This window comes from Alligator sinensis, unplaced genomic scaffold (genome assembly GCF_000455745.1).
Source record: "Alligator sinensis unplaced genomic scaffold, ASM45574v1 scaffold659_1, whole genome shotgun sequence".
In the NCBI taxonomy this organism is placed as follows: domain Eukaryota; kingdom Metazoa; phylum Chordata; order Crocodylia; family Alligatoridae; genus Alligator; species Alligator sinensis.
Window position 1 is genome coordinate 652,332 of NW_005842265.1, and position 27,165 is coordinate 679,496.

Below are 27,165 nucleotides of genomic sequence, written 5' to 3' on the forward strand. Positions count from 1 at the left end.
CCCCCCCACAATGCTTCCCCTATGCATTGCCTATGGTGGTGAGTGTGGGAAGTTGCAGGTATTGAGCCACCTGTTGTGTGACTGAAGGAAGCAAGCAGAACCCAGAGGCGAGACCTGGGTCTGATTAAAGTGGGGGCCCTGTGGGGATACCACCCTCAGCTAGTGAGAGTGCAGCTGAAGGCAACAGGTGGGGGAGCCTCACTATAGAAGCCCTAACCCTGAGTGTCAAAGAGGGCTGTGGGAGTAAGCAACCAGGAAAGTAGACCCACAAGCCCTGTCTGAGGGGCAGAAAGGGGTGTCGTAGGGAGGAGGGTGTTTGTGTGTTACAGGAGGCCGAGCAAAGGCACCATCTGGCATGAGGAGTAGAGCCCCGGGGCCATCAAGGGAGCTCCCACTGCACCATCACCTGACTGATTATGCATGCTTGAACTAAGGTGACATCAAGTTTATAGTAGTTAACTGAAAGACTCTTATTCTGGATGTCTACGACAGACCTACTGGGACTGTATCATTTTACACAAAGAGGGGATGTCCTTGTTTTGTTTCAGGTTTTGGACACACATAAGTTTGTCTTACTGTATGGGGAGTAGTAGGCCTGTGTGAACAGCAGGTATTCACTTTGGATTTTAATTTGGCCGATTTGGAGGGGCAGTGATTCAGTTCGGTGATTCAAATCACTGTCCTGACTTGATTCAGCCAAATCGGATTTGAAGATTCAACGCTGCTTCAGAGATACGGCCATGGACTAAGCAGGCAGCAGTCCTCACCACACTGGACACAGCTGCCTCCAACTGCTGAGTCTGTTATGGTGGGTGGAGGAGGGAAGGAAGGGACTTGGTGGGGCAGATCAGCACCCCCAGAGTGAGGGAGGGATTGGGGCTGAGGCTGGGACAAGCTGGCCAGTTGGGGTTGGGGGGCACAGGACTCTGGGAGGGAGCCTCCCACTACTGCACAGCACTGCATGCAGCCAGGCTAGAGGGGGCATGGGAGCAGATGTGTGCCTCTGGATCTGTGCAGGGCAGACTGGGCTGGGCTGCGCTTTGGGAGGTTAGTACCAGCTGCCCGCCACCAGGCTGCCCTTCATGGGCTGGGTAGAGTCAGAGCTGCGCTCCAGGAGGCTAGACCCAGCCACAGTCCAGAGTGCAACTGTGGCTCTGCCCACCCCGCAGAGTGCAGTGGAGTGGGGGCTACGCGTGTGCTGAAATGCCCTGCCGCTGCTCACCCAGCTGGGGCAAAGCCACGGCTTGTCCAGGAGGTGCGGGGAGGCTGGGCGAGCAGCAGGAGGGCATAGCCCCCACTCCCACTGCCTTCCACCCACCATCCAGAGTGCAGCCTGGCCCAGCCCACCCTGTGCAGATCCAGGGGCACACGCCTGCTCCCATGTCCTCCCAGACTGGTGGTGCGTGGCAGTGCACAGTGGCAGGAGCCCCCCTCCCCAAGTCCCACAGTCCCCCATCCCGGCTGGGCAGTTTGTCCCAATGCCCCATCCCTCGCTGTGGGGGCACTGATCTGCACCCCCACGCCCTTTCCCTCCCCTCTCCACCCACCACAACAGACTTACCAACTGAAGGCAGCTGTGTCCAGCAAGGTGAGGGCTGCTGCCTGTTTAGTCTATGGCCAAATCTGCAAAACGGCACCGAATCTTTTCGGAATTGATTCAGAGGCTTATGATTCAATTTGGACCTTTTATCGGATTTGGAGATTCAGCCACCAAATCGGTCCAAATCTCTTCTGAATCGAATTGGCTACCGAAGCTTTGAACAGCCCTGGGGAATAGACCTACTGTCACTCTACTAGGGGTGTGATCACCCACCTATATGTTGTTACAAAGTTACAAATTTATAAGCATTTATGTTTATTAGTACTATTCCCTAAGTTAACTGAGTTACAAATTAAACCTTAAAATAGATGGCAGTGTATGTATACAAATATAAATATATATGTGTGTATGTAAATATCTGAATATAAATTCATATGTATCTATATATAATGTAAATAATAAATATTGTAAATAGTTACCTGCTCTATCAGAGTGCTGGTACCAGAGGTATCCGTGTACCGGGATCCTGAGATTCTTTATTAGACCAAAGGAACTCAAAAGGATGGGTCTAGCTGGTGCCCAAAGGGTTCCACAAATTGCCACTGGCAGCAGTTAGCACCTCACAGTGGGGTATTACATTACTAACTACAAAAGTCTCCTTTCTTCTCTGGCACTTAAGACACCAAAAATAACTGCTAAAGCACTTCAAATTAGTGCTATTGTTGCTGTGCTGCTCATTCTCTACCTGGCATGCTGGGAAGACCACTGCCAACAGAAATTTCTAATAGTTGAACTCTTAATAGTTCATGAAGAAGCAGGAGCTGGCCTCTTCCTGTCCCTTGTCGTGGAAACACACGCAGCATACTTTTGGGTCAGGTCAGCAGAAGCTTTTATTTAAAAGAAACTACAGCTGTAGGGGGGACTCCAAAGTGACATGGATTTCCCAAGCACTTGGAAGGGGTCCCCCCCCAAGAGCAAAATCAGGAGGCTTATATACTTTTAACAGTTGCTTACAACTCACGTGATCATATAGTGAAATTAGCATGAAAAGCGGCTATAATATTACTTCATTATTTCTTTGCTGTAATCAGGATGGGAACTAATGGGGGAGGCGAGGTTAGTTTAAGGCGCATATTTTTTCTGATTCCACACTTAGCAGTTGATTAAAGATTATTTTACTTACACGGTGCAGGCAGGAAAACTTGCTTGAGTTGCAGTTACAGACAGGAAAGAAGAAATGCGGACAAGAGTTCCTTCCACACGAACCTCTAGCCCAATCCGGTTGAAGGCTCTAAACACGCGTGCCCGTCGTGTCAACTGAAGAAAACAACTCGGAGAAAAGAGCTCTGGATACACTCACACGAAGTTTGCTAGGCTCTGTGGAACTTACGTGCAGGGAAGGGGTACGTCGAGGGATCATTCGGCAACGGGGAGAGGCCAGAGGTTGATCAGACCCCTATAGCCTTCTCAAGGTATACACTGGGTCCGATAGGCTCCGCAGCGCTTAGAGATCTTCACGAGACGCGAAGTTCTCCTCCTCCTGATAGTCGTGGAGTCCTCCCTTGCGGGGTTCTCCTCGCAGTTCTCCGACTAGGGCGGAAACCGCTCAAGCAGGGAATTAGCCCAATCTGCCCCTGCACCAGTCACGTGGCACCACCCACAAGCCATGTAGCTGTATTTTACATATGGATGTATAGTACTAAATGCTGTGCTCCTGAGCTATAGTGAAGGCATGAAACACAGAGATTTTCTTGACACTAGTAAGGACACTGGAGCTGACACCCTTTTTTTCTTTGATCTCCTCTTCCCAACTCTATTCTGTGCATTTTAGATCTAGGCACAATCTTGCCTTATTTGTCAACTCATTTGCCAAACTTGGCCACGTGTAGAGGAAATAAGAGGCGTGTGTGCGTGATAATTAAAGGCAGGCTAAATGCACGGGGGGCCAGTGCTTCCCTCCATGGCTGCGGTGCCCCCAGGACAGCCCGAGCTTGGTGCCTGCAGGCAGGTGCTGCCCGGGGGATGCCTGCTGCTGCGGAGGGAAACACCAGCCCCCCTACAGCCCAGGGACCACTTCATCCGCTGGCAGCTTGCCCTCCCTTCCCCACCACCGGAGAGGCAGGTATGTCAGCGAGGTGTGTGCACGAGATGGGGGGGTTTAATCAGCCATAAACTGAAGAGGCGTTTTTAAAAACCTACTGCTTCAGTTTAGGGTCCCTGTTTCATCTATACATGCCCCTTAACTCCAGGAAACAAGGAAAGGCAGTTTGGGAGGTTGTAAGGCACAAAACACTTCCTTAATGTCTAAAGCAAAGAATCTCTCCTGTTCCCGCCACATATCTTTACCCTTCAAAAGAAACCAAATGTTGTCAACCTCCTAAAACATTGTCTAGACTTGTTATCATTGGTATGTTTTTCAATCCTTCATCAAGCATGTAAGCTTGAACATTTTTCCATCAAATTAGGTGTCACAAACCATAATATCTAATCTCTACAAGTATCTATACCTCATTTCTATATGCCTTCCCTTACCACACAAAGGCCCTTTTTTGCTGGAGTATATAGACTTCAGTGGCACCCAACAAATTCTATATCCAGAAAGGAATCTGACCTCAGATATTTTGTTTAATATTAGACCGCGATGTTTCCAAGCTATTTGATTGGCTTCTGGCCAGTTTTAGAGGCTTCCAAGTATAAATACATTTGGAGAATAGTATGGCATCAGAGTATGGGTTACCTAGCACTTTTCTTCCTTTCTGGCTCTCTTCATAAATCCCAAGGAACTCTGCTTTGTAGTTCTGACAGGTGCTTTACTACAAGCTTTGCTTGCCTTGTGGGGACACTTTGAGCACCCAGGAGCACTTCAAGCTTTTTGGTGGCTTGATGAGCCACCAAAAGATAACCCCCCTGGGCTCTTCTAGCCCCATTTCAAATGAACATTCTGCAGAGAAGAACACACTGTCAATAAAAAAAAAAAAAAAGCAGAGGATTAGACAGTTAAGCACTTCATACAAAACTTATCAATTAAGATTTATCCATAGGAAGGCAAAGTTCTTTGGGTAGATGTGATGTATTTTATTAGATCAACTGAGTAGCTGGAAAAAGATCTTAGCAAGCTTTTGGGCGCAGTCATCCTTCTTCAGGCATAGGGACTCTCTGCTGTTCTGACTTTCTTTGCCTGAAGAAGGGTGATTGTGCCCAAAAGCTTGCAAATAACTTTTTTCAACTACTCAGTTGGTCCAATAAAATATATTGGACATCTACCCAAACAACCTTGCCTGCCTAATATGTCCTTAGACTAACATGGCAACAACTAAAAACCCAGCAAGATTTATTCATGATATTCTAGAAAGTCATCTGTTTGTACTGGGTGCTGCTGCTCCTTTTTTCTAGGTGCTGCCAGAACTGATTGTTTTAAGATACTTGACAGGAGGCAAAAATTCAGGCCACTGGATGGGAGAACACAACCCAAGGGCAAATTTTGTCTCTGCTTCAGGATTTAGTATAGTTCCTATGGGCAGGCACTCCAACCTTCCCCAGGACTCTAGTCTAGCAATCAGCAACCTTTTAAGGCTGAGGGCTGGATGGACCCAGTTTGCATAAGAGGCAGGTGGAAGGGTGAGCACTAGGACCTAGCTGCTGCCACTACTTTTCCCAGTGGTGGCACAGGAAAAAGGCCTGCCTGCAGCTGGCACTTCTCTCCATGACAGCATAAGAAAATGACTGCTGCCAAAGACCCTACCACCCAAATCTGCCAAAGTCCCATGTCAGTGGACTAGATCAAATGCATCTGTGGGATGTAGGTTGCTGACCCCTGCCCTAGTCCATGGAATAACACCTGTGGAGCACACTGATGCAAGCATGGGATTTCACAAAGTGTTTAATGTCATGAACACAAACCCCCAATAATCCAGCTACTATAAGCAAGAAGGACAATGTTTCAGATGGGTCTGCTTACTCAGCTTACCATGCCTTTCAGGTAGGGCAGTATGATTCGGCAAATCTGGCCTGACAGCCAAATGATTCAGCCCAACCCTGACAGCTGGACCAGATATATGATGGAACAAAACCTTAACCCCCCCCCCCCCCCAAAAAAAAAAACCCCAAAAAGACAAAAAAGAAAAACTATGCAGCTGGAGCATTCACACATTAATTGAATTGGACAGGTTGTGACAGTTTATTCTTTGACACTAACCTCTTACTGACCTGTCCAGCCTTGGGCAAGAAGCTCAGCATGTTTTTGAGGAAGGCAAGTCACCCATTTAGAAAGCGCACAGCTGAGGACAGAAGAGGAGCAACTTGTGCGATGTGTACACACAACGGAATCCAATTCAACATTTGCCAAATGAAAAAAAATAATCAGCACGAAAGAGTTTTGAATGGTGTGAGGGATTGTTAGAGGATAAAAACAAGCCACTACTAAGAAATATACATCTTTTTAATCCCAGTGTATAAACACGGGCTTTTTAAATATATGGGATAGATAAATATATCCTACGGCAGCTTTAAAAAAAGCCAGACTGTATAAAACAGCTGTTGCAATAGATAGAAGAGTCATTTCCCCCCAACACTGAAGTTTACAAGCTCTGCTACAATTAAAGTGGACAACATCCAGCTGCAGGCAGCCAGGCACACAAAGCAGGAATAAGACACCCTCACAGTTCACCCTGCGTGCTTAGGTTGGGAATCATAACTCTGTGCAAAGGAGCAGTTACTCTTCTTTATTATATTCAACCTATTTCAAGTGAATTCAGTGCTGTAACTGTTCTGCTGATGACTGTGGCTCTCTTTCCATGGAAAAGGTATGGTACAGCAGCCAGCAGTTGTGCAAGCATCCTCACCTCTGCTCCCCTGGAGACAGACTTTTTAATATTTGAACATTTCAATCTTTAGGGCCATTTAAATCTCTGACCCCTGCTGAGACCATCTGCAAGAGCACCAATCTCTCCTACTCAGAAGCATGTATTGCATGCCAGAGTGCTTTAGAAATCAGGCAAGCAAGCAAATTGAACTGGTAGGTTACTCCTGAACAGAGCAGTCAGAAATATTGTTGCGTGTCCTTTACCTTTTTCTCAAACTTATTCATTCTTCAGTGCGGTCAGCTTATCCATGGCAGACAAGCATTTTTCTAAGCACACAACAAGTAGGGGCAAGCTCTGGCCGCCAAATTTATCATTTCATTTTTTACTGAACAGCTTCCAGAGACCCAACCAAAACTGGGCCCCAGTTATTTTTAGGCATTGTGTGTAAGGACAGAGAGAGACAGTCAGGTTAGTCTGAAGCCAGGAAGAAGGCAAGGTAGAGGCTCACTTTACAGATTAACTGTATCAGTTTCCTGGGCAAAAGCACTACCCTCTCTTTTACTTTCATTCCCTTCTGCCCCACTTACTTGTCTTTTATATTTAAATCATACCTAGTTTATGGTCTGCTTTCTGTATGTCCATTTGTACCATCTGACAAAGTGAGCTCTTGCTCACAAATCTCTGATTCAGTTAGTTTTAAGATGCACCTCTACCCTGCCTTCTGAGTAAGAGAACATGAGGCCACTGCTGCCCTGAAGAGTTTACAACCAAATCAGACAGTGCTGTTGGAGGAGTGGAAATACTAGCTCCATTCACCATCTGTAAAATGAGAAGACAAAGGAGCAGATGCGCCGCCCAAGATCACAAAAGAAATTGGCAGCAGTTGTAGGAAATGAACTCAGTTCTTCAGGGTCTCAGCCCAGAGCCTTAAACACAACAGGATCCTCCTCCTGCCAATGTATGTCTCTGCTTTCATTTACCCCTTTTATACCTCTATAAGAATCACGCCTTCACCCTGGCCTCTTCTTCCTTCTCAAGAATCCTGAGAAGTCATGCATTTTGCATTACATGCAAAGGGAACTGCATCTGGAGTCAGCCACCATGCCCCAAAGAGTGCTGCTAACATAGGACTGCCAAGTATTGGTCTCTGTACTGTCCCTTTAATACTGCATGTGGCCTTAAAAGCATGTTTCATTAAGGACTCTGAGGACTGACCCTTCAACTTCTAAAATCAACACCAGGAGAGTGGGAGTGTTGGTTTCCTGGTGGAGACCAGTTTAGAGCTTTGAGACTCTCAAACAGCTTCCAATTAGAGAACTTGGTTCCTCATTTCATGGGACAGATTCATACCTTAATCCCTAAGTGTCAGACTCTACACTCTGGGCTGGTGACACCTTTAGTTTACCACCTTGTGAAATGGTCATTGTAGAACGTGTCTTGACTGTAAAAAGTGGAAGGTCGGATTTTAATTCAAGTAACTCTCAACCTTGTAACAAACCTATTATTTCAAGGGCTAGCCTTTTCTATGCAGGATTATTTACCTAGTTAATCCTCCAGCCAAGAGTTCAGGCAGGATGGCGTGGTTTTCCTACTGGCTGCTGTACCCCTCCAGGCTCTGAACTACTAGCATGAGAGCCATCATCACACTATTAAAAATAGTTTTCTTTACATTATCATGGTCTGGGAACAGCAAGAAGTTTGTTTAGCTTGAGATTTTTATTTTTAGCTGTCCCTGGCTGGAATTCAAAAGAAAAGAAGCACTTTTGTCAATGATGTGCTCACTTTAGTCTCATGTAGATAACCAACATTTGCTTGGCATGCTTTTAATAGGGTGAGAGTTTAAGATTACTGTAGCTATTCCTACTTTATCTTCCCAGCAGAAAGTTTCAAGAAAGCATTTTACTGATGAAGCTTTTGGACTCTGGTATAACTTCATGCTGCATAGCATGCATCGCTCCCTTCTATAGAGCACCAGAGCATGGAAGAGAAACCAGCAGCTTTGCTAACCAAACATACTTGTACTAATGCAGATAAGTTTACCTTGGCTGTAGGCAGCTTCTGTTAGCTTGGCAGGCTGTTTCTTTGGCTGCTCTGTTGAAGTTTCATGTCCATCACTATTTGCCTGAAGTGCACATGTTTGTCTCTCTGTAGCGAGATGTACAGTAATGCTTTTCAAGCTATAGTTTAAAGAAGAACATCCTCAGTAACATAGTCTACATAAAAGTGCACTCTTTGAGAAGGCAAAATGATGGATTTCTAAATCCTGATGACGAGCCAGTTAAATAATAGTCTTTGCTCAGGAAGAGATACAGCCATTTTAAACCTTTCAAATGAAGCCATTTGTAGAGGAAGGCATGAAGGGGAGGGAACAAGAGTGAAACCTCCTGCTGAGCACTTGTCAGCAGCAACAAGGGCCGGGTGCAATTTTGGGGTACTAAACACATCTCACTTGGACTTGAGCCCCCACCCAGACCACCTGGGAAGCACTAAATGAATCACTAGGGTATCCAATAATGCCAATAATTCTTCCCTCAAAAGCACTATGAGCACAAATCCCTGATTTACTACGGAGGCAAACACCAGAACAAGACATACAGTCAAGAAAAAACAAAACACAGTCCTGGTTCAAAGTATTCCCTGTATCACCCCTATCCCTATCAGTGAAACTTCAACCCCAGGCTTGGCAGTCCGAGAGTGGGGGAGTGTAACAGGGGGCCTGCTCAGGGCCAATCTCGCTGTGGCCTGCCCACCTATTCCTGGGCCAACGGCCCGTGTTCTCACCCACCACACCTTGATGTTAATTGATTAATAGAGTTGTTAATAAGCGGGAGGCTGCCCATTTTCTGCCCCAATGCCAGAAGGCGCTATCTGCAGCTCCATTCCTCCCCTACAGCACAGCCCAAGCCTCACAGATGGCATCACAATGTTCCTTTAATCACCTGCCCCCACACCAGACCCCAGATTCCTCCTATTGAACCCCACCTGGATTCCTTCCCTCAGGCGGCCTCTTCCGCCATCATACTGGGCAGCATAGCTCCCTGAACTGGTTCTCCTTCGGGTGTGGTCCCACCACCAAGACCTTCAGTTCATCTAGCTGTGGCCCACCTCCAGGCCAGTTGGGACCCCAGGCTCTCAGCTCTTAGGCATCCCTCGTGGTGGGCCCTTGGCCCTTCGACCCTTCTGGTCCTGGCCCCAGCATGGGTGTACCAGACAGGCCTGAGGCTATGGCCCTTACTCTCAATCCCCAAGGGTCCACCCTCTGGGCCCTCCAAACAAAGGGGTCACCCACCCGGTCGTGGGGGCTAGGGGTTAAGGCACCGACCCACCTTTCACCAGGGTGGTAACTGGCCTGGCATTTCCTGGGGGCTCCCACACCACTGAGAGCCCCACCAGGCCATCCACTCCCGGCAGGGTGCAGTTTTAGGTCATACCCAGGACCAGGAACCTCCTATCCCTTACCTCCAGATGACACCAGCAGCCCTCTGACCAGGCAATGTTGTTACCTCACCCCTCAGCATCAGAACTGCCCTGTTTATATGGGCAGCCCTGAATCTAAAATGGCTGCCCTAATCAGGCACCTGCCAGCTGCTGCCTTCTGGCCCTTAAAGTGGCAGGCACAAACAGTGCCCTACCACAGGGAGTCTCAACCCAAAAGAGGTTAGTCCCTGGGAATGTGGGTGCATCATCTCCCTCATGGTCGCTGTCTGCTGGGGGTGCTAGTTCCCTCTGCGTTGCAAAGGGTCCTTCAGTGAGTTGATGCAAGTGTGCAGAGGTGCTGGGGAGCGCAGATCTCTGCTCCTGCCTGAGTGGCTGTGGGGGCAAGCTCCTGCCTGGGGTTCCCAGTCCAAACCCCACACGGCTACTTGACTCAAAACCCTGATACTCTGTACCATCTGGCCTCAGGCTCCTGCAAGGTTTCCAGCTTTCCAGCATTCCCCTGCCCCTCTGCAGAGGGGACCCAGGGGAAAAAATGAAAAGGGCCCCAGCCCAGGTGGGAAAAATCATTTAGCTTCAGTTTTTAAATGTATAAGAACAAGTGCTGCCTTTGACACAAAAAAAGTGGAGATTTTCTTTTCTTACTGAAGCAACTACTGATTTCAAGTTTAAAGGAAAACTTTTTTGGGGGGAACCAACTGCTTAAACATGTTTGGGTTTTTTAAGTCAGCTGCTTAAACTGGGGGGGGGCGGTAATTAGTGATTCATACAGACATATGATGTGACAACACTGGAACTCCTGAGAAATATTGAAAAAAAAGATTTGATAGGAAGAGAGGTAGAGAAACAGGGGCAGCCTACAGCACATACTCACTGTACAAGGAAAGACTCTTATGGCAATGTAAGAGTTAGCACGTCTCCTTTTGAGAGAGAAAAACACTCTTAGTGGGGTATTTTAGTTCTCCATCAATGTCCAGTAATATGTATTATTAATTATTGTCTCTACAGTTCTTGTTCCCCAGAGTGTTCAAAATGCATTTATCCAGAGGATGGTGCTGAGTTGTACTAACACAAAATACTTCACACCATAACATCATCTCTAGATCTGTGTGTACCAAAAGTGAAAATTTGACAAAAAGGGCTTTTCATTGAGGGGGGAAATGTGTGAAAAGTAAGGGTTTTTTACTTCTAAATTGAATATAAATTATAAAAAGTTAATAAGAGCACTTAGCACCCCCCCCTTTTTTTGAAAAACAAATTTAAAAAGGAAATTTCAGTGAAAATGCTTAAGCATTTTCTCAGTTTTTCCTGCAGAAGATGGTATTTTTCTATGGGCTAAACTAAAACATTTGACTACATCTGATGAACTGTAATTTAGAACATACTTTGCGTAAGAGCAGAAATGTTACCTTTTATCGTAGATACAATCCAATCCAAGATGACACTCACTCTGGTGTAGACCCCTGGATTCGTAGGCCTGGCACAACCAACACCCCAGCTGATGATGCCATAAAGAATAAATGGACCCTGTTCTTTATGGCAAGCCAAGGGGCTACCAGAATTCCCCTTAAAAACAAAAGTGGGAACTAATGGACCTTTTACAGAACTCTTACATTCATTTGTCTGCTATGCTCAGCCACAGAAGTGAAGAGCAGTTATCGATCCCATTTGCTAAAGGAAAAAATAACTTGAGGTGAGAATGGTCAAGTGTCAACTACTGCTCCTGGTTTCTTGGCTGCAGGTGTGTTTGGGATGACTAATGTGAAGAATCATATCATCAGTAAGGCAATGTGGGCTGGAAGAACAATTGTAGGATTAGGAAGCAGGAGGTCTAAAGAGATGCCACATTTTGTGTCTTATTGGTTTCATTTATGGTTTGTTCATAAGGGATTAAAACAGGGGCAGGAAATTATTTCAAGTAGAGGGCCGCTTACCGAGTTTTGACAAGCTGTCGAGGGCCACATGGGTAGCCTTGCCCCTTGACCAGTGCCTCGCCCCCTGGTCACCATCTTGAGACCAGAAGTCCTGCCCCCTAACCCCTGACCTTTGCCACCAGAATTCCCTCCCCTTGCCCCCAGAAAGACTCCTTACAGCAAGGCGTTTTGCCATCAAGGAATCAAAAAAATACCAAATTATATTCTAAAAAGCAAACATCTACAATATTAATTAACTGATTTCAAAAAAATATTTTTGTCCTGATTTACATGTGTTTGTGTAGTGGACTGTAACCTCCTGTGCCATTCACTTGTGCGATGAGTCCATGGAGTCTTTTCTGACTTCGCTGTTGCTTTAGGGAAGAAACAAGCTTGTTAGTGAGTTGGACTCTGGTTGGCTTCCCAGGGCGCCTCTCTTGCCACGTCTTTGTTGGAAATTACTTTAATTAGGAGGAAGATGGTTTGTCCCGTCTCTCCTGGTGCCTTCCCTCGGTCATCCCTGTTGTTCTTCCCGCTTGGGGCTCCACCTCCCCTACACCCCGCCTAACGCCAACCATAGATGTTGTTTTCTGGACCACCGGTGTTGGTATCGTGTACACTTTGGTGCCTTGGCCCTTTAAATTTATGATGGTGGGATCAGGATGTTTCATAGTTTTCATAGACATTATGGCTGGAAGGGACCTTTTTCTGGACCACCGGTGTTGGTATCGTGTACACTTTGGTGCCTTGGCCCTTTAAATTTATGATGGTGGGATCAGGATGTTTCATAGTTTTCATAGACATTATGGCTGGAAGGGACCTCGGAAGAACATCAAGTCCAACCCCCTGCCCAAGGGGCAGGAAGTCAGCTGGGGTCATAGGATCCCAGCAAGATAAGCATCCAAATTTCTCCTGAAGTTGTTCAATGTAGGTGCTTGAATCACCTCCGATGGCAGCCTATTCCAGACCTTGGGGGCTCAGACAGTAAAGAAATTCTTCCTTATGTCCAGCCTAAAACGGTCTTGCTGGAGTTTATAACTGTTGGACCTTGTCATCCCTTGGGGTGCTCTGGTGAACAAATATTCCCCCAGATACTGGTGGTCACCCCTGATAAACTTATAGGTGGCCATCAGATCACCCCTGAGCCTGCGCTTTTCCAAGCTAAAGAGCCCCATAGCTCTCAGCCTGTCATCATAAGGTCTGTTTTCCTGACCTCTGATCATGTGCGTGGCTCTTCTCTGGACTCTCTCAAGCTTTTCCACATCCTTTTTGAATTGTGGAGCCCAAAACTGGATGCAGTACTCCAGCTGTGGCCTCACCAAGGCCAAGTACAAGGGGAGAATGATGTTGTGGGATTTGCTTGAGAAGCATCTATGGATGCAAGCCAGCGTTTTGGTCACTTTACTAGCTACAGCATCGCACTGAAGGCTTATGTTCATCTTGTGGTCAATGATGACCCCTAAGTCTCTTTCTTCCGTAGTGCTAGTCAGCGTAGCACTGCCAAGCCTATAAGACTGCTGCAGGTTTTTCCCCCCTAAGGTGGAGAACCTTGCATTTTTCAGTGTTAAACACCATCAGGTTCTCATTCACGTATTTGCTGAGCCTGTCCAGGTCAGCCTGGATCACCCTACTGTCTTCAGGCGTGGATGCTTTGCCCCAGAATTTGGTGTCATTGGTGAACTTGGCCAGTCCGCTTTGAACTCCAACGTCCACATCATTAATGAAGATGTTGAACAATACAGGTCCAAGGACAGAGCCTTGGGGGATGCCACTGGTCACAGGGCACTATGACAATTGACTTCCACCAATTACCACCCTCTGGGTCCGACCATGGAGCCAATTTCCCAGCCAGCGGATCATGGTGGACCCAAGGCCAAAGTTGGCCAGTTTCGCCAAGAGGTGATCATGGGATACCAGATGGACGGCTTTTTTGAAGTCAAGATATATGACATCAATCTCTTCTCCCTTGTCCGGGTGATAGGTCACCTGGTCATAAAAGGAAATGAGATTGGCCAAGCAAGACCTACCCGCAACAAACCCATTCTGGCTATCCCTTAGGATGTTGGCGTCAGCCAGTCCATCAAAGATGGCCTCTTTAATAAACTTTTCTAAGACCTTCCCTGGGATAAAGGTCAGGCTGATGGGCCTGTAGTTTGCCGGATCCACTTTCCTCCCTTTCTTGAAGATAGGCACCATATTGGCCTTCTTCCAGTCTTCAGGCACTTCACCAGAGTGCCAGGAGTTTTCAAAGATCCGTGCCAGGGGCTGGGCTATGATGCTCATCAGCTCCTTGAGTACCCTGGGGTGTAGATTGTCAGGGCCAGCTGACTTAAAGGTATTCAGCCTCTCAAGGTGTTCCTTCATGAGGTCAGCATTGATGGAGGGCAGGGAATCTTCCTCACCCAGACCTCCCTGTCTCATAGGGGGCATGGGCGTCCCATGGGACTGATGAAAGACCGATGCAAAGTACCCATTTAATAGGTTGGCTTTTTCCTGGGTATTTCTCCTTGGAGGTGAATCCCATCCTCCATCATTTGTAGGCCTTTCTTTTTAGCCTCAGGAGGTCTGCTAGATCCCTGGAGAGCCTGGGGAGCTGCTGTGCCTTCTTGCTGCCTTTCCCCCGAGATGGAATAGAATTAACTTGTGCATTGAGGATCGCTCCCTTGAGGAGCAACCACTTTTCCTGGACTTCCCTCCCCCTGGGGTCATGGTCCCTTAGGGCCTCACTGACAAGCCTCCTGAGCTTGTCAAAGTCAGCTTTCTTGAAGTCAAGGACTTCGGAGTTGCTGACTGACTTGCCAGATTTATGGAGGACGGTGAAGGTGATCAGCTTGTGATCGCTGTCACCCAGCTTCCCATCAATCACTAGGTCACCGATTAGGTCATCTCCAGTTGCCAGTACCAGGTCAAGCAGCGCTTTACCTCTTGTTGGCCCGTAGACTTCTTGAGTCAGGTAGAGGTCATCCACGCACGATAGGAAGCTTTGTGACCGCTCGGATTTTGCTGAGTGATCCTCCCATGAGATGTCTGGGTAGTTGAAGTCACCCATGACAAACATGGTCCTGGAGCATGCTGCCTCAGCCAGTTCCCGGGCAAACTCCTGGTCAAACTCTTAACTTCGGGTGGGAGGTCTGTAGTAGACTCCCACCATTGTGTCCCCTGTGCTGTGTTCCCCATGGGTTTTAACCCAGAGGGTCTCCAGTTGTCCACCCTGGTTGCCAACGTCAGCTTGCAGGGATGCGTAGCTTTCCTTAACATAGAGAGCTACAACCCCACCCCTTTTATCTACTTGATCTCTCCTGTACAGGGTATAGCCATCTATACCTGTGGTCTGGTCATGGGTGGAGTCTCACCAGGTCTCCGTTATCCCTATGACATCGTAATTATTTGTGTTAAGCAGGAGGACGAGTTCCTTCTGCTTATTCCCCAAGCTCCTGGCATTTGTGCAGAGGCAGGCAAGTGTCCCCTTGGGGGCTCTTGCTTTGCCCACAGATTGTGCCAGGGCTGGGGCAGGGGTGGGCTGCCTTAAATGCCTTGGCCTAGTGGGCTGAGGGTGTGGGTGTGCTTGTGGGGGTGGATAGGAGTGGATGTGGGGTGAGGGATCATGTGGGTGTGTGTGTGGATATGTGAGGTGTGGGTGTATATGGGGTTTGTGGGGGGTTGTGTGGGGCGGAGGGTGCCTGGGGTGTGGTTAGGGGTGTGAGTGTCTGTGTGTATGGCAGCGAGGCGGTGTGTGGCTGCATGTATATGGTGGGGTGTGCATGTGGGACTTGCCCTACAGATACACACACACACTCAGCCCCTCCCTACACACACAAACGTGCACATGCACACACACACGCCTGGGGTACCAGCACCCCATGCTCCCTGGTCTGACAATGCATCTAGGAGCCATGTGGTGCTGGAGCAGTACGGGGGCAGGAAGGCAAGAAAATGGCTGGGGGGTGCGGTGGGGTGGGGTGGGGCTGGGCTGTTCAGTCCTGCTGAGGCTCCCCCTGGGTCCTACTGCCCCTGGCTCCTGTCATCTTTGACAGGCAGGCAGAAGCAAACAAATATTAACTTACTAATTTTTTTAGGGGCCTCCCAGGCTGGACGGAATGGCCTGGCAGGCCAAATCTGGCCTGTGAGCTGTATTTTGCCCACCCCTGGATTAGAGATTATAACATGTTATAGGAATCAGTAGTTTAAATTCTGCAGTGTATATGTAAACATCGTTATTACCATCCATAAGCAACTACTGACCATTGACCTCTTGGTTAATCATGCATTAATCCCATTATAAAGTGCATTATAAGTTTTTATGAAAGGTTAATATTAGGAGTGAACCACAGTTCTAACCTGACTCTGTCCCTGACAAAAAATATTTCACCTTTCCGCTTCCATTTCCTTATTAGTAAAATAGGGATAGTGTTCATCTATCGCAGAGGGGTGTTATGAGGATTGATTTGTGATTTGAACAGATGAAGCTGTATAAAAATATCAAGTATTGTTACAAGAAGTCATTATACTTAATGTACTTAAATACTGTCACTAGTCCCAAGAAGGGTTATTAGAGCATTTATCCAATACTCTAGCATAGTAGAGAGCTAGAATATTTCTCCAGAATAAAGGAAAGGATTCAGGAAGTGTAAGAGATCATCTCATCACTCAGACTTAAGCCAGTCTGATCCCATTTACTGTTTACAATCCATTTACACCCATAGATTTTTCATCACTAAGCTCTTGTGGTTAAAAAACTTTAGCATCATGTTTTTACATGAACTTCTAGTTTGGGCAAAGTGCTTTTATCTTCCTTTTGATGCTACAGGCATTGACCATTCAAGCTGCAGGCTACTATTAGGGTGAGCTGCATTTTAGACATGACTTGGCATACACAGGATTCTTCTCAGTGCTGGATTTAGGTTTAAGCTACTTAAGCTACAGCTTAGGGCCTCACAATATGAGGGGCCTCTAAATAAGAAAAAAAAACCAGGACATTTTCATTCTAATATGACAACAACAACAACAAATATATATATATGGCTCCATAGTTGTTATTAATATTGAGTTCATAAATTTGTGCAGGAATAACAATAATTCATCTTAAAATTTCATGAAAATCCATTTTTGTGGATTTCATAGATTATTTTTATCATATGGGTCCTATTAAACTGGACATAGTTTAGGGCCTCAGTAAGTTATAATCTGGCACTGGTTCTTCCATTTCCCCAAATGGAATCGTAGTACCCTGGATACTTTCAATGACATTTGTTATGAGAAGCAATGCACCTGGCAGGAATCCTGACCTTCAGAGGAAGGAAACCCAACACAGAGCATAATCGCTGTGATCCCTCCAGGATGGTTAAAATAACAACTTCTCTTGCAGACTACATTCTTAAGTATAGGCACTCATGTCTGCTGTAGCCTCATAGCAAAGTTCCCATCTGTTTGAGAGAAAAATTGGCAGAGGATTGCTTATTACACTGTAAATTTGCAGGGCTAAACTTGCTATAACAGACTGTGGACAAAAAACAATTGAAAAAGTCAGTAGAAGTTATACATTTTCCCACATTCTCAAGCTAACAGCACCAATTCTGTTCTGACAAGACCACTTAGACTTGACTCCAAGTCGTCCAAACTTTCCATTTACAATGCACTCCCTCTCATTGCCTGCACTGGTACACCACTGTGTTGGACTGTGGAGGGTCACTTGGTAAAGGGAGTAACAACAATACATTGGGCTTGGTATGACAACTACTCTTAAATGCAGCCTGTGCTAGAAAGTGACCATTTTCTCTCTTCTAAGTTTATTAAGACAAAACAAAACAAAGCAATAACAAACTTCTTCTCATTATCCTCATCCTTAACCCTTTGGTGGTTTTTGCAAGGCTTTTTGTGTCTTCCTTGACACTGCTTTTTCCATGATCTAGGAATCAAAGAGACAGGCAGAGAACACACTTAAGGCAAAGCATGGGAGTTTTAATTAAGGATAATTGCTAGGTCTGCCAACCTGTAAGACAGTATCCAAATTACACCTGAACAATTGTAAGCCAACCATAAGCAACATGCAGGAAGCATGGTTGCTAACTCAGCGATTGTGGAAAGTTTCTACAATAGGCCTGTAGGTCCTTCCACTCACCTCCCATCCCATGTAGTGATAAGCACCCCCTTTTATTAAAGCCTGCAACATAGGGACAGAATCACTCCACAGTCCATGTCCATCTTATTTTCCCCATGAAGAAGAAAACACACCACCTACCTTGGGTGTTCCCCCAATACAGTCACAGTGTAAAGAGCAGGGGGAGACTGTGGCTCTGTGCCACTGGGCAAATGTATTGGCCTCACAACACCACTGTATTCCAAAGGGACGTCCAGCTGGATCAGTACAATATCAGTCATAACTCACTACATCAAAGTTGGGATGCATCACAATGGTTTTTAACTTTTCTCACCTGTACCAACAGGATGAAACAACAACCCACTAATGTAGCTTCCTTTAGGGTCGGTCTATTTTTCTGAAATAGATTTTGGAAATATATTTTCTCCCGCCTACTATGCAATAGGACAGAGTCAGGGCAGATGTAGATCACAAGGAAGTTTCTCTCCCCCCAGATATAGTGAATCTGCTTCCAGTTTTATTATAGATGAGCCAAGAGATGGGATAAGTTGTTTTAAGACTCCATGGACATATAAAAACAGGACTGAGGTTCATTTCACAAATCCAAGACAAGAAAATTGAGGATGACCAACACGAGCCATCTCTGCTTTTATCATTCTCTACTTATAATTTTTTTTTTTTTTTTTTGCACAGAAAGATATCATTCAAAGTTTCCTATGGATAGATGTCTTGCTTAGTTCAAAGACAGCAACACACTAAAGCTTACATTTCACCATCTGGTAGGCATTTTTAAAATGAATAAAACTGTCATATTGAATGAAATAGTTTGAATGTTTGTAAAGGTTGCCCATTAGCCAGTTTCAGGAAGAAGATAGAATCTATCTCCTTATCTAGCTCATTGTTTTGGAGCTACGTGCGAAATGTCCTGACTTCGCCTAAAACCTTAATCTAAATTGTACCTTTAGAAGTTTTTTACAAAGAAAACAAATGTCCTAAATTCCGAGACATCAAAGCCTAAGGCCTTTTAACCAAATTGCTAAGAAAAGAGTATTTACAGTGATATGGAAGTCTCCCCAAGAATAATTTAAAATGCTCAACAAACGTAATTTCTGTTGAGTAAGATCCGAGCCCAAATTTGGGAGGTATGATGAATTGAGTAGGAGGAGCCCAATGACGGCAGCTCACTCAATAAAAACCTGTAACTTACTGTCCCAATTTGGAGGTGACTTCACTTGCAGAACAACGAAGGAAGAATCGCAAGTATAAGGTCGGATTAGATTGATCGCCTAATCAAGCCTCTCCGTGAACACGAATCCCTTAGTTCACGCTGAAGCCGCGGAGCGCCCGAAAGGGACTGAAGGAAGGGGACGTAGTCCTATCACTGGTAAGCCCAGCTCATTGAATTGTATTGCTGAGGCCAGCCTATTGAACCGTACTACTGAGGCCAACCCATTAAATCGTACTACTGAGGAATGAAACCATATTTTGGTATTTGGCTTCTCGGAATTCTAGGATTGTAAGTATATTATGAAAAATAACAGTATTGATTCAAATTTAACTTTTAGTTGTAATTGTAGTTGTTTTTGTAACACTAATTCTTATAGCATTGTTTGGGAAGGAAGTGCATTCGGAGCATTGTTTCTGATATATGTAACTATTGTGTTTTTAATGTTTGTGGTGTTTCTTAAAGCTAAGCAGTGTTATATACGTAGCAAAGAGTTTTAAAATAAAATTGTGTTGTATAAATTAAGTGTGTAATCGTTGTGAAATCGTGCAACCAGCTAACTACTCCCCCAGCCAGTGCATCAAAACGAATCAGTAAATTGTGTGGGATTTTCTCTATTCCATAACCCACTAGAGACAAAAACCTGATAGGAATGACAGGCAGCCATAACAAAAAAATTGCATCTCCGCAATGGGCTCTTGGTTAGACATGCCAGACTGTGATATTATTTTAAATCCTCTGCATTTATCCTTTCCATCTTGAGCATTTGTCATTTGCTGGCTATTTTGACCTTCTTATAAGAATTGGATTTTTTAATTTAGTGATTAAGGAAGTGATTAAGGGAGAAATACAACAGCCACCATTGCTTTGCTTATTCTCTACCTGTTCTGATGACTGTCAAAGCTCTATCATGGTCTCCAGTGAGACATGGCAGTCCAATGTAGTGATCTCTTTCTTCTGTAAAATGGAAATAAAATGCATTGGAGCTGTCCATCACCAGCCTCTTATCTTCCTTAGTCAGTATTCATGCAGTATCTGTTGGTTTCTCTTTAGCCATTTTAATTACTTATCCATCTTCACCCTAGGCTGGCAAGTAAGATCTTTGCCACTGCCATGTCTCTTCTAAGAGGAAGCTGTTGAAATGCAGTGTAACTACGGGTGGTGAGGAAAGTATGAGCCCTGGACACTGACTTAAAGGACACATTGAAATGATGGCCTCCCTCAGGAGTCTTTGTTGTAGCAGTAGCAGCCGTGTGTGGGGGAAACACCATACTGCTGTGGCAGTAGCAACCAGGCGCAGGCAGACAGCAACACAGAGCAACAGCCAGGGTCTCTGAGTCCCTGGGACAGGTAAGATTGACCACCCTGACAACCCCCCTTCACCCCTTGCACATGCACTGTCTGGCAGTGTTTTGCTCAGAAGGCAGAACCAAGTTAGCTGTTCCCCTGCAGCTGACTTCAGTGGACTTAGCGCAAGACCCATTTAATTTTAGCTTTGTTCAAGAGATGAGGGGAGGGAGGCTATTGTGAAAAATAAGCAACCCAGCATTTTCCAGAAGGGCTTTCTATGTCAGCATTGGAAAAAAACAACAAAGCAGAGTGAAAGTGGGGACGTGGTTCCTTCTCACTTCATTCTTCTATCCCAAAAGAGGAGGGAAAGCACTGTGCAGACAGGAGTACTGGTTCCCATAGAAGCTTTAGGGTACATTGGCAACCAGATGTACTCCCAAATGTACACTGCGGGGCACTGTAAAAATCAATGTTGGACTGATGTCCACACTGGTAATTACCTAAAAACTACAAGCCCCTCTGCCAAGGCCAGCAGTGAGGACATGGTTCTTCTCTGGGAAGAGATGGGATCCACCTGATGAAGAGAGGGAAGAGCATCTTTGCAGACAGGCTCGCTAATGTTCTGAGGAGAGCTTTAAACTAGGTTTGCCAGGGGATGGAGACCAAAGCTCTGAGGGAAGTGGGAGACTTGGAGGAAGAGCAAGCAGGAGGGGGCAACAGGGGAGGTGCTCTCATACTTCCAGAGAAATCAAGGCAATCAAGTAGTTACCTCAGGTGCCCATACACAAATTCATGGAGTCTGGGAGACAAGCAGGAAGAACTGGAAGTCCTTGCGCAGTCACAAAACTATGACATGATTGGAATAAGGGAGACTTGGTGGGAGCTCACATGACTGGAGCACTGTCATGGATGGCCACAAAATGTTCAGGAAGGACAGGCGAGGGAGAAGAGGAGGAAGAGTTGCCCTGTTTGTAAAAGAGCTGTATGTTTGCTCAGAGCTGTAGTATGAAGTTGGAAATAGGCCTGTTGAGAGTCTCTGGGTTAGGGTCAGAGGGGACAGCAACAAGGGTGATGTCACAGGGGGTGTCTGCTATAGACCACCAGATCAAGAAGTGGTGGATGAGGTTTTCTTCCAACAGCTAGCAGAAATTTCCCGATCACAGGCCCTGGTTCTCATGGGGGACTTCAGTCACCCTGACATCTGCTGGGAGGGCAATACAGCAGTGCACAGGTGATCCAGAAAGTTTTTGGAGAGAGTTGGGGGCAACTTCCTAGTGCAAGTGCTGGAGAGGCCAAGTAGGAGCCATGCTCTTCTTGACCTGCTGCTCACAAACAGAGAAGAATTGGTGGGAAATTGTTTCATAGTTTCATAGTTGGTAGGGTCAGAAGGGACCTAAGCAGATCATCAAGTCTGACCCCCTGCCATGGGCAGGAAAGGATGCTGGGGTCAAACGACCCCGGCTAGGTGGTTGTCTAGCCTCCTTTTGAAGATCCCCAGGGTAGGAATGAGTACCACTTCCCTTGGAAGTTGGTTCCAGACCCTAGCCGCCCTGACTGTGAAGTAGCGCCTCCTGATGTCTAGCCTGAATCTACTCTCGGTCAACTTATGGCTGTTGTTCCTTGTTACTCCCGGTAGTGCTCGGGGGAACAGGGACTCTCCCATTGCCTGCTGGTCTCCCTTGGCAAGTTTATAGGTGGCCACCAGATCCCCTCTCAGCCTTCATTTGTGGAGGCTGAACGGGTTCAGGTCCCATAGCCTCTCCTCATAGGGCCTGCCCTGCTGCCCCCTGATCATGCAAGTGGCCCTCCTCTGGACCCTCTTGATTCTATCCACATCCCTCCTGAAGTGCGGTGTGGCGCCCTGGTGGGACTGTGCATCTCCTGGGTTAGGTAGAGGTCCTGTAACTCAGCTAGGAACCTACGTGAGCAGTCAAACCTGGCTGACTGCTCTTCCCAGCAGATGTCCAGGTAGTTTTGGTCACCCATGATGACTACATCCCTTGACTTAACTGCCTCTGCAAGCTGACCTGAGAATTCCCGGTCCAGCTCTTCCCCCTGGTTAGGTGGCCTGTAGTAGACCCCCACTGTTAGGTCCCTTTCCCCTTGACCCCCTTGTATTCTGACCCAGAGCACCTCAGTCTGCCCTACCTCCGACCCAGTGCTGTTTGCTGAGGATGTGTATTGCTCTTTTATGTGGAGCACCACACCCCCACCTTTCCTCCCTGTTCTATCCTGCCTATAGCCCTTGATGTTTACCACCCAGTTGTGCGTTGGATCCCGCCAAGTTTCAGTGAGCCCCACTATGTCTGGGTTTGTGTTAGCTAGCAGGAGGGCAAGTTCCTTCTGCTTGTTCTCTACGAGCATTAGTGTAGAGGCATTTAAGACCTCCTGAGGGTGTATGTGCCTTCCCCCCAATCCCAGGACTATCCGGGCCCCTGTCTCTTACCTGGGTATTTCTTGTGCTCATCGCCTGTCTTGGCTGAGCTGCTCTTGGTTTGGTGTTCTGTGGCTCCATTGGTCCTCCTCCTCCCCTTCCCTCAACAAGCCTAGTTTAAAGCCCGCCAGAGGAGATCTGCCAACCTGAAAGAGAATACACACTTTCCTTTGGGGGAGAGGTGAAGTCCATCCCGCCCAAGTATGTCTCTTGGCCTAAAGTATGGGTCATGGTCCAGAAAGCCGAAGCCTGCGAGACACCATTCCCGAAGCTGCAAGCTGACATTCCAGATGCAGGTCTCATGGCATCTTCCACGTCCGCTCACTGGAAGGACTGATGAGAAGACCACCTGTGCCCCTATCTCCTTCAGCTTGCCCCCCGGAGCTTGGTAGTCCTTCATCAGGTGATCTGGACTGCTCCCGGCCGCAACATTAGAGTTCACATGGATTAGGACCATGGGGTAGTAATCAGTGGGCCGTATGAGGGCTGGGATCATCTCCATCACGTTCTGAATCTGCGCTCCGGGCAGACAGTAGACCTCGTGTGTCATGGGATCCTGGCAACAGATGGGACCCTCTGTTCCTCTCAGGATGAAGTCACCTATGATGAGTACCTGGCGTCTCTTCTTCCGAGTCAACTTGCCTCCTTCAGCCAGTTCTGTGCGTGGAGTGACCTCCACACCAGAGGCTTCCTCCTCACCTTCCTCTGCCTCCAATGTTGCCAGGGCCTCATACCTGTTCCCCAGCTGGACTGGGGGAGCTGGTACTGCACCACTGGGAGCAGCCCTGGCTCTGGAGGGAACCTTCTGCCATTCTGCTGTCTTGGGGCGGGGAGGGGAGACACTGCTGCAGGTCTGGCTGCTAAGCTGCTATGTTCCCAGTTACCAATCAATCACTCACGATTCACTCAGGGACTCAGGGACCCTAATTGTCTATGATTCTCCCCTGAGAATGCATCTGGATTGCCACTGGGGACCAAATGGAGGAAGGCTGCAGATCTCTGCAAAACAACCAGAACAAAAAGCTACAGAATAACTTGTAAGATGGTCTCTCAGTTTGCAAGACAGCCTAAGAGGATGGATGAAAACAGAGCACAAAGTAGAGTTTCTAAAAAGATGCAGGGGAACAGATTTTATTTGCCAGGGTAGGTGACAAGTTTTATTTTGATTAAGAGAAACACAAGCATGGTGCAGACAGCTGGGAATCTGACTTCTGAAGAGACTATTACACCTCAAAGAACAAATATGGCTCAGACACTGATGTTAACATTCAACTCTCATGCTATAAATGTTTATCTTAGTTTCTGGTCTTCTTCCCCCATCCATATTAGAAAAGTTTTAAACTAGAGGGATAATGTGGCACTGCATACAATAGGCGAAGAAGCAGAGAGGAAGGTTGTCCCCCAAGTGTAAGAGCTTTATACCTTTTCTCTCTCTCTCATGTATATACACTCAACATGTATATGAAATGCACACAAGACATTTATTTATTTATTTATAAGTGAATAAATAAGTAAATAAAATACACACATATCTTGTGTGCATGTGCTCCAGAGCTGAAACATATTGTAAAGACCTTTTGGGAAAAATTAAAGGATCCACCCGTGAACACAAGGCAATGTATTCATGCCCAGCTTACCTAGGGGGGTATCCTTTGGATTGGACATTTCCATAAGCACTGGTTTTGCACCTTCCATTTCAGCTTCTTCTACAGAAGACAAATGTTACATTTACTTACTCACAAAACATCCCACCCCCACAAGAATCAAACAGTGTTCTTCCTTCCAATAAAGACTAGATCCTTTATTTTAGCAGATAGCATAACACTAATGGCAGTAAACAATTGCAAGCATCAGTCTGTTGAATAATTTAATTCCAGTGCACTTCTGTAATAGGATATCATTCCCTGACTGGAATGCTTCTAGAAGCATTTCAGAGTGCTGAAGAGTCAGCAAGCCTATTAGTTCAGGTAACAAAAATGTCATTGTACGATCAGTGTTCTCAGCATGTGGTACTGTTGATTCATTTCCAGTGCTAAAACATCTCAACTGAATTTTTTTTAGTAGAAACAATTTCATCTTGTGCTGCCCTGATATAATGAACAGGCATTCAGAAAGTGAGGATGGTATAGACATTGCTACTTTGCTACTCATTAGTATCTTTCTACCAGTTTGAAGGAACAAAGGTGAATGTGGCCTTGAACCTTCGGAAGTTGTTCTCCCCATCACTTCCAAAATGTATCAGCATGACACTTCCAGGACACAGGGTGGAGAATCCACAAATATGAGCTGGAGGTTGAAAAAAGCAAGGAAGCCACCATGCCTTTAAAAGTGAGGAATATCGCTTCAAACTCGCTTCCATTTTTGCTGAGCTTGTTTCACAGAAAACATCTCTCATTTTCACTTTGGTCAAACATGCCTTTTTGTCTTTCAATAAAGAAAAAAAAAAGACTGATTCTACTAGGAAGTTATCCAAAGCAAAGAGCAACAATTTAAATTAATCCTACGTATATAACTAGGAACGAGAAAAAACCCTACTTTAATTCCCATAATGTGGATAACCACAAGCGATCTGCATAAACTGCTCCCCCACCCCTATGCCAGTAAGATTCTTAAATTGATGATAAATCCAATTCTTTAATGATGTATATTCAAATAAGCCTATTTTTAAACCAGCACATATTAGGCCAGCCCACAGTTTTAGGGACCTTGAACAGAAGAGACAGAGCCTCTCTCTTTTCTATGTTTGTTTCCCAGCTTCTGCGATATCTGGGTGCTAATTGGGGCTGGTTTTCTTTCGAATTTTTCTTTGGAAAAAATATTTCAACAGGAAGTGGGATGTTGACAAAACCTACTCAGGGTTTCTTGTCTCCCAACTTAGTTCTCTGAAAATATTGAAGCTCTTCACAATGGAATATTTAAAAGGTCCCATTTCAGCCCAGAGCATTTTAATTTTGACTATATTAGGTAAAGTAAACACTTATAGTGAAAAGTTATTTCAAAATGAAAAACCCAAGTGCTTCATTTTGAAAATGTCATTATGGGACACTGCAGTGTGGTCACTGCTTCCCCAGGTTTTCTTCCTAAAGTACGAGCCAGCATAGACAGAGCGAGAAAATCTTATTGTGGGGGGATGCTGAGTGCATATGTCGGAACGAGAACTACAACGCCCGTTGGGCTCTGCAAGGTGCGATACATGAGCAGTTAGCCTTCTTCTCCTCAGCCTCATGGAGCTGAGTGCACGTAGGGTGCTGGCCTGTCTGCACACAGATCAGCTCCATGGTGCTGCTGCTGTCACAGCCACCACAAAAATAATTTGGGGGGGGCGAAGCGCCCCCAGGCCCCAGCCTTCTGCCACCTATGCACTCCAGCACAGCTACAGATTTCAGTGGAACTGCAGATCCCAAAGAAATACGATTCTGCACATTTCTCTGACTAGCTCTGAGTTTTCCCTTCTTAATGAAGGGAGGCAGGAAAGAGCCAGATCCAGAGACAGCAAGTGCCCAGCACTCTGCCCTCATCCAGCAATATTCAGAAGTGCTTTACTGTATCCACAATTGAGTGCCATGAACCTCAGCACCTTGCAGGATGAAGTCCCACATGCCCATGTAGGCTCTCCACAAATAAGAGTTTGGGAGTCGCTGTGGCACTGAACACCTGGCTGTTCTGTAAAGTACAAGGAGGCCGTGTTAAGGTCATTGCAAGAACCTTCATTTTGCATATCCTGATTTAAGTAGTTCAATCCTAACCCTCAAGTCTTATATTTCTGTAAAGGGTATTTTGTGGTGACAAAATAAGTCAGGGCTGTCCAGCTGGTAGGCTGTAGACCACATGCAGTCCTGAAGAAATTACCATATTTACTCAAATATAAGATGAGCCCCCTTCCCCATAGCCTGCCATTCAACATGGTGGTGAAAAACCTTTTGTCTTACAATCAAGCTTGGGCCAGGCATGCAGATGCTGCAGCTCTGGACAGGATCAGGGTGTCTCATGTGGCAAGTAAGGTGTGCATGGAAGAGCATGGAGAAAGGATGCATGGTATGGGGGAGAGCATGAGACAAAGGGCACAGCAAGGGTGGTGGGGGAAGGATGCGCAGAGCAAGGGGACACAGGGAAAGGGACATGTGGAGAACAGGGAAACAGCATGGGGGAAGGGACGCAGAGTGAGGTGAATGTGCCCTTTCCCCCCATTCCCCCCTGCACTGCGTGACTCCCCCTTCCCTGTGCTCCCCACTCTCCACATGCCCCTTTCCCTTTGCCTATGCTCTCCCCAAACTGTGCACTCCTTCCTTGTGTTCCCCTCTGCAGCGCATGCTCTTTCCACCGCACAGTGTGGTGGGGAGCACGGGGAAGTGGTGGCAAGGAGATCATGTGTGAAGGGATGCACAGAGCAAGGGAGTGCAGAGAAGAAGTGGGGGGGAAAGGTTGTAGG

The 27,165-nt window shown here is 46.3% G+C and overlaps 1 protein-coding gene and 1 long non-coding RNA gene across 2 annotated transcripts in view; both read right to left on the reverse strand.

Annotated features, from left to right (window-relative positions):
* Positions 1-27,165, reverse strand: part of LOC102377035 (ovochymase-1) — a gene marked incomplete at its 5' end in the record, with an annotated part of 73,937 nt that overhangs the window by 26,827 nt on the left and 19,945 nt on the right. Inside the window, 7 exon segments of the mRNA XM_025209031.1 lie at positions 11,187-11,343; positions 16,959-17,063; positions 17,508-17,595; positions 17,929-18,063; positions 18,065-18,116; positions 20,737-20,876; positions 24,902-25,022. Of these exon segments, the coding sequence (XP_025064816.1) occupies positions 11,187-11,343; positions 16,959-17,063; positions 17,508-17,595; positions 17,929-18,063; positions 18,065-18,116; positions 20,737-20,876; positions 24,902-25,022 (798 nt within the window).
* LOC112550955 lies at positions 4,158-9,882 on the reverse strand. The gene is made up of 4 exons (XR_003095042.1): positions 9,802-9,882; positions 8,383-8,519; positions 5,736-5,817; positions 4,158-4,498 (listed from the first exon to the last, which is right to left on the reverse strand). It is a non-coding gene; the product is annotated as an uncharacterized LOC112550955 (long non-coding RNA).